At 39.2% G+C, this 13731-nt stretch overlaps 2 protein-coding genes across 5 annotated transcripts in view; both read right to left on the reverse strand.

The window, feature by feature from the left end:
- Positions 1-6709, reverse strand: part of LOC107741320 (SLIT-ROBO Rho GTPase-activating protein 3-like) — a 35088-nt gene extending 28379 nt beyond the window's left edge. For 3 of the 4 annotated variants that reach the window (XM_016554022.1, XM_016554021.1, XM_016554015.1), the window contains exon 1: positions 3632-3870. The gene's annotated coding sequence lies outside the window, so the exon portion shown is untranslated. Of the gene's footprint in view, positions 1-3631; positions 3871-6592 lie in introns of those variants that run through there. The other variant, XM_016554020.1, reaches the window with a different exon arrangement.
- Positions 6710-7727: 1018 nt separating this feature from the next.
- On the reverse strand, positions 7728-10192 carry LOC107741343 (U8 snoRNA-decapping enzyme-like). Its single transcript, XM_016554054.1, has 4 exons — positions 9960-10192; positions 9771-9811; positions 9428-9653; positions 7728-9360 (listed from the first exon to the last, which is right to left on the reverse strand). The coding sequence occupies exons 1-4, from the start codon at positions 10086-10088 to the stop codon at positions 9154-9156; spliced, it is 603 nt and encodes a 200-aa protein (XP_016409540.1). The 5' UTR covers positions 10089-10192; the 3' UTR covers positions 7728-9153.
- Positions 10193-13731: the final 3539 nt, after the last annotated feature.

The following is a 13731-nucleotide window of genomic DNA, read 5'->3' on the forward strand; positions in this document are numbered from 1 at the left end:
CACACAGTGACGTAGACATGTGGGGGCGTGTTAGAACGAGCCATTTTAGGTAGGCGTGGTTGACTCTTAACTTTTATAAAGAATATCTCTTTGGATTTGAGACTTTAGTCTTTGCAACTTTACAGATCTTCTTTATGCACCAAGAGCTTGTAACACTGAGAAAGGAAAAATTGAAATTGCATCATATGACCCCTTTAATGCATCCTTGCTGAAACAGTCTATTAACTTCTTTCAAACAAAAAAAACAATTACTGACCTTTTGAACGGTACTAAAGTTGCAAATCACAGCTAAAACAATGTATATTTCCCACCAGCACCCACACACTCTTTCCTGACAAAATGCCAATACAATACTGAAGTCACACTATTAAGTGCAACACACCCATAACATCAAATGTCATTCAAAATGGAAACACACAGACTCGTCAAATTATACAACAGTAAACCACAACATCACTACCTACACAACAGTATAAAAACTCATGTGATGTGACCATTGATAATGCATACCACATCCGTGAAACCGTTAGCCTATTGCAACCCTGATCTAATTTTCAGCTTCAGATGTGTGTCTGTCCACAAATCTTGTTGCTAATGTTCATTACCTACAATAAATAATGAAATAACATCACAATTGCACCAAGAGCCATTAAAGTGAGCACAATTCTGAACATGTATGTTATGGACCATGGAAAAATGCATTTCTGCAAATATTGCCTGAAACTAATAAGTTAATTAAGATATGCTTTGCTCTGATGGCTGCCAATATGAAACATCAGATGAGATCTTTGAATTATCTCAAAGGTTTTCCTAGTCAGCATTGTGATTAAGTCTCCTGTGTCTCAGATTTTGCTCCCGAGGAATGGGTACAGTAATCTCACTCAGAGATTCAGAAGAGATCTCAACAATGTCTACACTACCGTTCAAATGGTTAGGGTCCGTATGTCTCTTATGCTTACAAAAGGCTGCATTTATTTGATTAATGGCTGCATTAATTTGAGTAATATTGTGAAATATTATTACAATTTAAGATAACTGATTTCTATTTGATTATATTTTAAAATGTAACTTATTTCTGTCATGGCAAAGCTGAATTTTCAGCAACCATTACTCCAGTCTTCAGTGTCACATGATCCTTCAGAAATCATTCTAAAATGTCTTTACTAACATTACTGAGATTTTCCTTAACTCACACATAAGCTAGGAAAGAGCAACTTCTGAGCTATAACATTTTTAAGAGATAGCGAGAGCTTTGAGGGACAGCTCAGAGCAGTAAATAGGAGCTGAGTAGAGGTCATGCTGAGATGAGACTGCTCATCTGATATTCACGATTCCCTTTCCTGCACTGTTGCGCCTTTTCTGCTTGTGTACATGAAAACAAACACAGACATAGACACACTCTCTCTCTCACACACACACACACACACACACACACTCTAATCCCATATTAAGCAGCTTGAGTCACTGTAGTCTTTCCTGCACTTCCCCTGAAGTCTGACATTGTGACGTGCTCTGTGGGTATCAGGAGCACATCTCTCCTCTCCTGCGTTTCATCCCTGCTTATCTGCCAAGTTTTCCCTCTGACTCATACATCTACCCTTCAATACCTCTTTCAATGGAGCATCTATCCCAGCTGCCCCATATCTGCCTTTTCAAAGGCTAGTTCACCCAAAAATGACAAATCTGTTATTGTTTCCTCATACACGTTGTTCTGAACCTGTTTAATTATTTTATTAATTGGAACACAAATGTAGAAGTTTAGCAGAGTGATGACACTTCTCTTTTCCATAAAATGAAAGTGAATGATGACCAGAAACTGTCAAGCTGCAAAAATGACACCACAAGTGGTCCATATGACCATCATTTCAAGTCTTCTAAGCCATACATTCCTTTTGTTGTGAGCAGCAGACTGAAATGTAAGTATTTAACTCTTAAAATGAAAATTAATTCATTATACTTCTGTTATCATTTACTCATGTTGAACCTCATGTTGTTCCAAACCTGTATGACATGCTGTCTTCTGTGGAACACAAAATAAAATATTTTGAAAAATGTCTCAGTGCTTATTTGGCCCATGCAATGCCCATCCAGTCTTGGTTTGGACCCCATTGACTTTCATTGTATCGACAACTGACAATGATCAAAAAATCTTCTTTTGTGTTCCACAGAAGAAAGTCATACAGGTCTGGAATGACATGATGGTGAGTAAATGATGACAGAATTTTTGGGTCAATTCCTCCTATTAAATCTCATTCATGTTCATGTAGGTTTAATGTCAGTGATGCAAAATTTATTTGGATCTAGCGTGTCTTATAACCACTTGTGACAATAAATTTGAATATGTAAAATTGAATATTTATTTACTGAACATGTATTTTCTGAATGTGTATTTCATATTTGAATATTTAAATCCCATTAAAGAGATCTGAGAGGTAGAGGGGAAGATTTTTTTCAAAGATCAAAATAAATGCAGGTTTATTACTCACATAGTTATAGTATGACTTCAGATGACTAGGAATATTGTGCAAATTGACTACTTTTTTTCTCTTACTTAAAGGCAGAGTAAGGGATTTCTGGTAGCCAATGTTGATATTTGAAATCACCAAAAAAAAAAACGCCCACAACCCAGGCAACGATTAGTTCTGTGAAACAAAGCAAAACCAATGTTACACCGTGTCTACGGACGTGAGCGGAGCAGCGCAACAAATCCCCGACAGAAAACTGCTGCCGGGTTCTATTTATGCCGTGCTGACACAAATCGCCATCTCTATCTTTCTGTCGCTCGGCTCGGCTAATGTCTGTCCCATGCACTGAACGCGCTCTCCTCCACATCACGAGTAGACACACCCCTTATTGCTGATTGGCTACAAGTTTGTTTTGCGATTCGGCCCGAATCAGTTTTCTAAAGTGTTTTTGAAAAATCACTTACTCTGCCTTTAAAGCCTGACAACCATTCACTTTCATTGTATGGAAAGGAGCAGCGTGAACACTCTACCAAACACCTCCTTTTATGTTAGACAGAAGACAGACAACTCATACAGGTTTGGAAGGACATGAGGAAGAGTAAACAAGGACAAAATTTTAATTTCAACCTATACTGTTCCTTTAAGGGTGATTAGAAGTGTGAAAATGAAAGGGAGGAGATTGTGCAAGAGGAAGAGAGAGAGAGACACAGAGGGAAACCCTCCGCCAAATGACAACACCACAGAGGTAGAGGAGGTGAGAGGGGAGGTGTTGAGGTGGAAGAATGAAGCAAAGAGGTGGGACGAACAGCCTGATAACAATCAATGCTGAGACACACTGAAAGAGGAAGCAGCCCGTCAGTTAGCGGCTTTCTCTCGCTTTGTGGTATTCATGCGCACAATCAGTCATGTATGCAAAAGCACGCAGTCTATGCGTGGACGTGATGGACGCATCTGCCAAAAACACGCGCACACACTCATCCTATTGAAAGCATAACGCATGCATCTAAGAAATGCTCGCTGTCATACGCACACAAACATGTCAGTGAGCCTCCACTGCGTGTGTGAGGAGGAGGTGGAGTGAGAACACATAAACATACAACCGGTCATGCTGAGAGGACTGCACAGTGAATTTATAGTCATAAATAATAAAGAAAACCCAGTCTTACCTCATTCTAATAGGTTCTGTCTCTCTCTTTCCCTCTCGCTGGACACAGAGAAAACTGTGTTCGAGTCACACAGATTTCACGCAGCCAGTTTGATTTCACCCCCTCTGACACTCTACACACATGACTCTCTCTCTCTCAGGGAGAGCATTCAAAATAAGTTGGAAACATACACGCACGCACACGCACACACACACACAAGCATGCATGCTAGAAAACAGCGCCCCTTCTTTGGTTCACACACACACACACGCGCGCATGCCTCTCTCTGTCTCCTCTGCTCTCAGGCAATCAGAGAGAATGGCACAACCGAAGCCACGCCCCCTCCGCCCCCCTCCCCACAGGCTTACTATAAATACAGAGATGGATATGAATATGCTGTCTTGTTCTCTCTTAGACATTTCCCCCTCCCGTTTTGCTCCATCTCTCATTCCTAATATTCCCTCTCTGTGGCCATGAAATGCTTCTCTTATGACCTTGCATTGTGCTCGCGGACTACCAGCCCCCCTTTCTCTGCGCGCACACACACACACACACACACACACACACACACATTCAAGATTAATGTACAGTCATGAATCTATTTAATGTTCTTGCAGATGAGCTATAAAACTGATACTAATGCCAATCCAAAAGGGATTGAATAGGTAATAGCAAAATCTGGCCGATAAACAAACAATGGCCGACTACACACACACACACACACACACCTGCTGGCACGTAATGGCCGGTTCACACAGAACGTGTTTTTTCCGTTCCACTGCGTTATGTTTCTCTATAAAAAAAAACATAGACCGTTTACATAGGCAGACCGTTCAACTTTTAAAAACGTTATTTTTCTTTCCACCGCTGCGCCTTTGCTTTTAGACGCAACATGTTCTTTGTGAACGGACTGTTGCTCAGGTGCTAATGACCTGTCACATCTAGTATGCAATGCATGTGCAAACATTCGTGTAGCTCATTAGATCCATAATTGTTATGCACACAATAAGAGTTTTCAGATGAGTTCTCACAGGAAATGGTGCCCACAAAACCGCCAATTTACTCAGTCACAGACTCGTGACAGCAACAGCTTCAGATGCTAAAAGGATACTGAGAAGTGTTTGTGTGTGGGTTGTGACTTGTCAATGTGCCAGAATTATTAAAGGGGTCATATGATGTTGCTAAAAAGAACATTATTTGGTGTATTTGGTGTAATGAAATGTGTTTATGCGTTTAAGGTTAAAAAAACACATTATTTTCCACATACTGTACATTATTGTTTCTCCTCTATGCCCCGCCTTTCTGAAAAGCGTCGATTTTTACAAAGCTCTTCGGTCTGAAAAGCGAGGTGTGCTCTGATTGGCCAGCTATCCAGTGCGTTGTGATTGGCCGAATACCTCATGCGTGTGACGGAAATGTTACGCCCCTCACCATACTGTGATGCCATCTCCCAGCAGGACGAGACAAAACCAATAAAACCTATTACAAATGAGGCTTTTGTTGCATCCAGTGGGGACATAATTACGGATTATAATGACTTATACTGTCTTTTTACGCGCTGCATTGCTTCGCGCCGCATAAACATAAAACCATGTCTGCATTTGTGATCGAGAAATGACAAACAACAAACGCTACTCTACACTGCTCAAAACTGGCGTTTGAATCGAATCATCAGTGGCAAATCCTTAAAATGAAAACGTACTTACAGTCTGTGAGTCAGAACAGCCGGCACTGTAGTCTACTCTACCAGGATCAGGAGGCGGCAACAATACTACAGCGAGAATAAAAGTTACTCCTTCTTTCTTTGTGTGAACATTTGGGCGGTGTTATGCAAATCTTCGCACATCGTGACGTAGACATGTGGGGGCGTGTTAGAACGAGCCGTTTTAGGTAGGCGTGGTTGACTCTTAACTTTTATAAAGAATAACTCTTTGGATTTGAGACTTTAGTCTTTGCAACTTTACAGATCTTCTTTATGCACCAAGAGCTTGTAACACTCCAAAGAGAAAGAAAAAATTGAAATCGCATCATATGACCCCTTTAAAATTGTTGTTGAAACATCAATATGCTTGGCTAATGAATTTAGAAGAGGCAGTTATATTTTTCATCGTTATGTAAAAATACCGGCGTCATTTGCATATGCATGAAAACAAATATAGTTTTGTAAATGAGAAGACCTTATGGGATAGATCACCCAAATATGAAAATTCTGTCATCATTTACTCACCCTCGTGTTGTTGCAAACCTGTATGGTTTTCCTTCCTGTCGTTTTGAAGAATGTTAGTAACAGTTCAGATTGACTTCCATTGTATAAACAATTCCTCAAAATATCTTCTTTTGTGAGAAAGTAAGTAAGTAAGTCATGGTTTTGGAATGACATGAGGGTGAGTAAATGATGACAGAATTTCTATTTTTGGGTTAACTATCCCTTTAACATCTAAAATGAGTAAAGTAATGAAATGTAAATGTAGCAATGTAATCGTTTTAATTTTGTGGTTTAATATCTAATAAATAATTAAATATTTCTGGCTGACTGTACAGTAAAATGCCTGTCCAGAGTTTTGTAAGGTGCAAAGAGAAGTTCAACCCCTTCACCTCTCCCATCTTTCCTGTACTTGTTTCCTTCCTCTCTTGTGTTAAGCCTGTGTTCGCTCTCTTTCTCTCACTGTAAAATCCTCAGGATGTGACAAATAGAGAAATTAAGCCCCCTAAATCCTATAATGTGAAACAAACACACACAATATATATTTACACATAAAACCAGACAGAAACACACACAGCTGAGCAAAACATCTACAGCTGCAGTGCCGCCCAATCTCACCAGATATAAAAATATTGATGATTATTGATCCCTAAAGAGAAATTCAGTTCACCGGCAGCACTATTAAACAGAGTGCACATATAATGAAACCGTATCTGCGTCCAGTGAGCATAAACAATATATATAGCCTATATGTGTGTAGTTGGTCAGTAAGGACTTACAAAATCATGGATATAATAGCTGTGACAAGGGTTGTTGCACATGCTCCAGTTCCCTTGTGGCAACGAATGGTCTACGGGAACCATCACCCCACCCATGAGTGCTTGGAAAGGCGACTCCACTGTGGGGGTGGCTGTGGGGAAGCCATAATGTGACTTGGACATCAATGTGACATGAACATTTAGAGCACGTTGTCAGATTTGTGCAATACGAGAAGCGATTTATAGGGTCCGGCAGGTAGCAAACATATAAGCAGTTTATTGTCGGTGCTGCCTCTGATACCATTGGTCTACACTTGCCCCTCTTCCCGCATCAGCCCTTACTACCCCGGCCTGTCCTCCCCAGGGACAGTTCAGTTTCCACTTGGTCAGTCAGTCCTCACAGCTTTGACCTACTTCATGTCTCTGGCTTCATACGCGTACTCATAGGCTCACACACTCCAAACTGCACATGCAGCGATGCAAATGAACACTGAGTGGTGATTACAAAGCTGATTTCACCTGCTGTGGTCTGATGAACACATCAACAAAGCTGCTGTTCAGAGATGCTGATGGACTGTAGAATGTAGCAGTGACATAAATAGACCACATAGGCATGTGTGCATTGATCATGGGGTTCAAAGTCTGAAACCACACTGTAAAAGCTGAGATTCAAAATCAGTTTTTTAACCTGGAAATCAAGAGGAAGTTCATGTGAAACATTTTCAACTAGAAAACTGAACAAATAGGAATTATTTTAATATTTAAGCAAATTGGTGACATTGCAGCATGTGACTCTTTGTACAGATGTTTCTGCTTCAACTGAAGCTCAAATTGTTCTTTGGATCACTTTCAAATCTAGAGAACATGATGATCAGGTTTCACACATACCTGTCCTGTAGAGTGCATGAAATTTGAGTGCTGCTGCCATTAAAGCAAAAGAAGAACAAACCAATACTAGGATTATTTTTCAGTTCACTACAATATATATTAATATAGTTTGTAATAAAAAGTTTGAAAATTAAATGGGAAAATGCAAACTAGAAATATTTTCACTAGTAGACTGGTCTCACACATTTAGACCCCTTACATTTATATATGTATCTAAAGACTCTTAGCTGTATGCTTTCCAGAATATAGGGCATAGTACATACGTACAACAGAAAAAAAAAAAAACAGAATAAAACAGAATAAAATGCTTAAAGCGTCAGTTTGCCAATTTTCAACTAGCGTTGTATTGTTACAGTGTCGGTAGAATATGAACAGAATTTTTCAGTGTTACTTGCACCAAGATATCCCCGTTTATTTGTCAGCAAAAGATGTAATCCGGTGGACTTTTGACAGCTCCAGGGCTTTTGTGAAAACTATAGATTTTACAGTACTTTTTTAAAAATTGCATTTCTACTGCATAGACAGTCAACTTTTATTAAAACCCCATCTTGCCAGCAGTGAAGTACTACTTTTAACAAAACAGGCAGCAAAGTTTTGGGCTACAAGAAACTGCTACACAGTAATCATTAGAACAGTGAATTACTGAAAATGAGTAAAATCCATAATATGAGCTAGACATGTCATAGAAAGACCTCTGAGTAATGCAGTTACTGAAAGTCATGAATTCTCTGGAACTGTTTCCTACAAGAAAGGGGAAGCTGAAATAAGAGTTAAAGTGAACTGCACTCTCATTTCATTATTGATGGGTGTTATGAAAGTTTTCTAAATGGTAACATCATGTAAAACTAATTTAAAGGTAATGTAAGACAATAAGCCACTCATAAAGTTCTCCAAAAAGCGTAAACACTGTAGCTCTATGCAACACTGGTGCAACCAATGGCCTGAGTTTGGGGTGGGACTGTCGGTTTACTAACCAATGGCAGATAAGGGAATGTTTAAAAAAAAAAAAATCATTATTTTTACAATTCTGTTCAGTGAAGCAAGTGGCCCAGAAATTACACACTGTAGCTTTAAACTACAAATGGCGATAAAGACTGGCTTGTAACAGAGGCAGCCTGGTAGTGCAACTCTGTGGTCATTCTAAGTACTGCATGTGTGTTCATACCTCAGCTTTGATACAAATTTGATGCTAATATGCAGACTGCTGTTTATTAGTCAAACCAGCATGCACAATTTCTCTTGCAAATATCTAACTCTCATAAACAAATGGCTTACAAGTCTCTTATGCACTTGTACATAAATAATATATTATTCATTTGCAAATGCAAATTATATGTGTTCATATTAATAACAAATTAAATTGTTATGAGGAATAATTATTGCAACATCCCAGAGTTGTGTTTATGTGCTCTAATGATGCACTAGTACAGCAGAACAGGAAATACTGACATAAAGTAAAAATAATACCATTAAGTGAATTTAGAGTCAGTAATTGTTAGTAAATTTATGATAAACAGTTAAGGCCCTGTTAAACAGGTCTGATCCTCTGAGACACAGGATATCTACAGAGAGTACACATGGCTGAATCAGGAACTGGGGGTAGGGTGAGGACAAGAGGGAGTTTCTACTGTCAATGGGGGGGGGTGATGTAGCTGTGGCCCAGGGGTGAAAATGCACCGCTGTGTAAACTGATGTCAGTGTGGATCACCACTGTTTGTGCATCTCATCTGCTCAGCCTGTCTCACAGCCTTCTCCAGCTCCCCCTGGGACAGCAGCCTACAGTGCTGCAGGGCAGAGAGCAGCTGGGCCCGAGAGTTACTGATGAACGAGTGGGACAGGAAATAGGGGAGACCACCTCCATTCTTCAGGAAGTAGAGCGGCACTCTGATCATACCTAATACCTGAAGACAGAGAAGAAAGTTGCAGTATATTTACGCACACAAGAAAAGAATAGACAAGAGCTTTAACCTCTAAACCATGGTCTGTGGCTGCAGCTACAGCTGCTCTCTCTATCTCTTTCAGCTCTGACTCTGTCATCTTCTTGATGTAGAAGTGCGTGCTGAGCCTAGGGCTAGATGGAGAAAGGCAAGAGGACACGTGATTGTCCACGCCCACAGGCACAGCCACGCCCACCTCTTCGTGTAGTTCTCTACTAAGCCCCGCCTCCAGCGTCTCCTTAGATGGGTTCACCAATCTATAGATTATAAAATAAAATACAGCCTCCATGAATAAAGCCTGTTCATTTATGAACAACTTTAAATTCTTTTCAAGATTATTTACGTATTTTTTCCGTGCTGAAAGATGAACTCACCCCCCTGGAAAACCCAGCAAGCCATCAAAACGCATCTGCATCTGAATGACAGTAATCTGAATTCAGGTTCAGGGCGTTCATTTGCATTTTATTTTTAACTTGCTGCTTTAATATAGTGCACCAGTCGCAGTCGCACTCTTCAAATAGGTAAATAGATGTGCAGGTCACAGTAAGTGCACTCTTCCTTACCAGTACTATATGTTTGATTGGGATTTTCCCGAAGAGTTTGGCACTTGAGTCTCCGTACAGCATAATGTGACACGCATGTCTGTAGCCCTCCCGTGTCAACGCATCTTCTCTCGTGATCTGTTCCGCCATTCCAGGACGAGCGATAAACAAACTAATGAATCAACTGTATATTTAATGACGCGTATTGATATGTGCGTGTGTTACTACTGCGAGCAATCACGTTCCCCTATGATCACCTGACGTTCACTATTTCAAAATAATAGTCCACTGAGAACGCAGCTCTTCTAACATTATTTTAATGAATTTTTTCACCTTAGTTACCACAATAAATATAAAACCCAAAGTTAAAAACAACAAAACTGAGTTGTATTTACTAAATCTGTCAAATAAAACAATAATACCAATTCAAATTAAAATCCTGAAATCTGTTTAAAATGTTCAAAAAAAAAAAGTGTTCCCAAATTAATTCATAATTATTTTAGAGAAGCAAGAATAATTGTTTTAACGATAGTATTTTGGCCAAAACTATTGTTACCATGGCAATTTTTGGACACAATATTTCAGACCTCAAATGAAAACGATTGACTTAAACAAACAAATGGTTTTTGGTAATATATTTATAAGCATATAGTTTGTAAAAAATATTGCATAATATTTAAAGGTTATGCATATTAAGAATTCATTGCGTAGTTTTTATTAACTTCTCAGACAACGTACGTCTGTTGTCCTATAGATGGCAGTAGCAACTAAATTGTGCTCCTGAAGATGTTAGCATTCACCAAAGAAAGAAAGAAAGAACGAAAGAAAGAAAATTATTCCTGTTGAAAGAAGCCAGAGGACAAAGACAAAATGGATACAGTGCTTCCCCTTTGTTTTATGTCACTCTGAATCTATGCCACCTGTGCATAGCACTAGAAATAAAATGCAGTGTGACTTCAAAAGCAAAGGCGATTACACGGTCATGAGTGTTAATTCCTCAGGTATGCACCGACTCTAGTTTCATATTGCCCAATTAGTTTGCATAGAACCAGTGAACTGCTATGGCCCTCACGTAACATTGTAATGTATCAGACAAGTAATTTCAAAATGACTTTGTTAGATGACAACAACAACGAAACTAATCTAAAAGTTATTCTTGTACATATCCATATATAAATGTTTGTACATATCCTATATAATAAAAACTTATGGTTAAACAGAAAATGATTACTGTAGGACGGTGTTTGGTTCCTGTTCATAAAATGGTATTAGTGCATGCATACAAGTTTAAACGTTCTACCCGCAAGACAACTTCTGTCATTTATTTAATAAACAAACCACTAAATATCAGTGTTGTAGCAGCCCAGAGGGAATGTGTGTTAGAGATCTCAAGGGTGTAAGACTACACTGCCTCCATGCCATACACTTGACAGGATTCTTCAGCAGCCTTAGGAGCTGTACAAGTTAAACCATGATTCTACTACCATCTCTCTGACCTTGTGCATTGCAAAGTGATGACTGGAGGAAATATTCTGTTTCACAACCACTCCTTATTTTCAACAAATATAATTTGTCTTCTCAAGTCCTGTGCCAGTTGGATATAGTGGAACATGCAGGCATGGTGCCTTAGCGAATTATAGGACAATCTAATAATGCATATGCATGTAAACATTTTTAAATAACTAAAATATCTGAATATAGCTACATTCATTTAGCATCAGTGAGCAGTGGTGTAGTAATGGTAAATAAATTACAGTTAACACAGGCACAGATATACTAACTATAAGGCGAAGGATGAGAACTGTGGGTAAATATGGTACTGGTGTGTGTGTGTGTGTGTGTGTGTGTGTGCATGCATTCTCCAGCAGTTGTTGCAGTGCTGGATAGGGCTAATGTGGGTTTTCTGAGTCAGCCATGTGGATGTTTCCATCAATCCCTGCGCACGGAATTGTTTCACATAGCAATGACTATGACATATTCACTTCTCATTCCAATCTGTCAAGGTTCCAACTGTCCCATGGTAGGAGACAGTGAATGAATGTGGAGATGTGCAGGTGTACAGTGGTGTGAAAAAGTGTTGGCCCCCTTCCTGATTTCTTATTTTTTTGCATGTTTGAGTGGGGCTGAGAATTTTAATTGCAGGTCATATGTACTATTTAAATAGTAATGATGATAGTGTAAGCCTAAACTGGGTATGTTAAGAGACAATGAGACAGGTGGAGAGATAAAGCGAGTTTATGAAGGTGTGCGCATGGTCACATTCATCACAGCTTTTGTTTTGCTCATTTTGATCACTGTAAATCTATAGCAATTAAACATTCTAAAGTGATTAGCCGGAAAGATATTACAGTAATTTACATTTTTGGCCAATTACAAATTAAATTAAATTAACCAACAATATGAACTATATTAATTGGTGGATTAATTCTTCTCATTATTATTATTAAATTATTATATTAGAAATAAAAAAATTTAAATTAAAGAAGAATGTTAATTAATAAATTAAAGAATAAATTAAAGAATTTAATTATTATTAATTGAAATGTATTTTAATTATTATAGTAATGAGAAGAAGAAATAATTGTTCAATCAATTAACGTAGTTCATTAGCCTTACTGTGGACTGTTGGACAAACAACAAAGCAACTTGGTGCATTAATAGAATTCAACTGATGTGCAGCCACAGGTGAGTGTATATGCATGTTTTACAATGGCTTTAAACATGGTTCATCCAATCAGAATTTAGAATCAAATCTATCCGCTTTATAAAATGTAACTGAAACTTTGAGCATCCACGCACATAGACTCAAATCAGGCATCTAGGATTGTTAAAGTCAACGTTGATTTTGTTAACTCTGTCCGTCCTCTCTGGGCTTACCGTGTGGCAGGGGATTGCGCCAGAATGGCTGCGCTATTCTTGAGCCTGAGTGCTTTCTAAGTTTAAAAGGTTTATGTAAGCTGCTGGCTATTGTTCTGGTGAAGGCGTCAGGGATTGTTATGGGGGATCTTGGTGGGAGAGATATAGTGCTGTCAAAATCCAGACTAAAATAGGCAGACAGCTGTGGGTGCTCATATGTAGGTTATGTGTTTGAGTGTGTGTGTGTGTGAGACTGATGGTGTAGCAATGGAGACCTAACACAATGCAGATGGCACTGGTTGTCTCCATCCAGTGAGTCACTTGCTAAAAGACTGATTAGCTTACATTATTGCTGATTTGCGGGGACAGGCTGGCTGGTAATCCTGAGATTTGGACATCTAGGGTTTCCCAAACTCTCCTTCTCTTCATTCTTGCTCTCAATCACACACACAGGTGCAGACGTGTTGCTGTGTCCCAGGGTCTTACGCCACTGTCAGAGGCAGATCAGTGGGAAAAATGAATGTAGAATCCTGAATTGTGGAGCAGTCAAACGCTGCTCAGCTGGAATCTGGTTCACATGTCTGCGCCTGGTGGATAGATCACACATAGGATTTAGAAGACCAGGAGATACTGTGTGTTTTGATTGGCAAGAGGAAAACATTTATTAAGAGGCAGTTTGTGTGTATTTCTCTTGCCTCCATTGGGTGTGGGTATACAGAATGAGACCACCCTCCTCCACCTCTGACCTTTTAGTCTCTGTGGTAGAGCCTTGTGCCACTGGATGAGAGCTGATAATCTGAAACAACTGCTCACCATGTGTAGAACTTCAAACCCATGGTTCCTGGAAGCTTTGTTCAGGTGTGCCATGTCGGCCGCTCTTTTATGGCAAATGACATTGTAATTATTTGTATAATGTTGGAGAGAAACTAACTATAAG

Source organism: Sinocyclocheilus rhinocerous, unplaced genomic scaffold (assembly GCF_001515625.1).
Source record: "Sinocyclocheilus rhinocerous isolate Xijiao unplaced genomic scaffold, SAMN03320098_v1.1 scaffold1758, whole genome shotgun sequence".
NCBI lineage: Eukaryota > Metazoa > Chordata > Actinopteri > Cypriniformes > Cyprinidae > Sinocyclocheilus > Sinocyclocheilus rhinocerous.

Bases quoted from the DNA above. Each gene is read 5' to 3' on its own strand.
- LOC107741343 (XM_016554054.1), bottom strand. From the start codon at position 10,088: ATGGCGGAACAGATCACGAGAGAAGATGCGTTGACACGGGAGGGCTAC. The intron at 9,812-9,959 runs GTAAGGAAGAGT...ACTGTCATTCAG, and splicing joins CAATCAAACATATAGTACTG to ATGCAGATGCGTTTTGATGG. The intron at 9,654-9,770 runs GTGAGTTCATCT...TATAATCTATAG, and splicing joins TTGCTGGGTTTTCCAGGGGG to ATTGGTGAACCCATCTAAGG.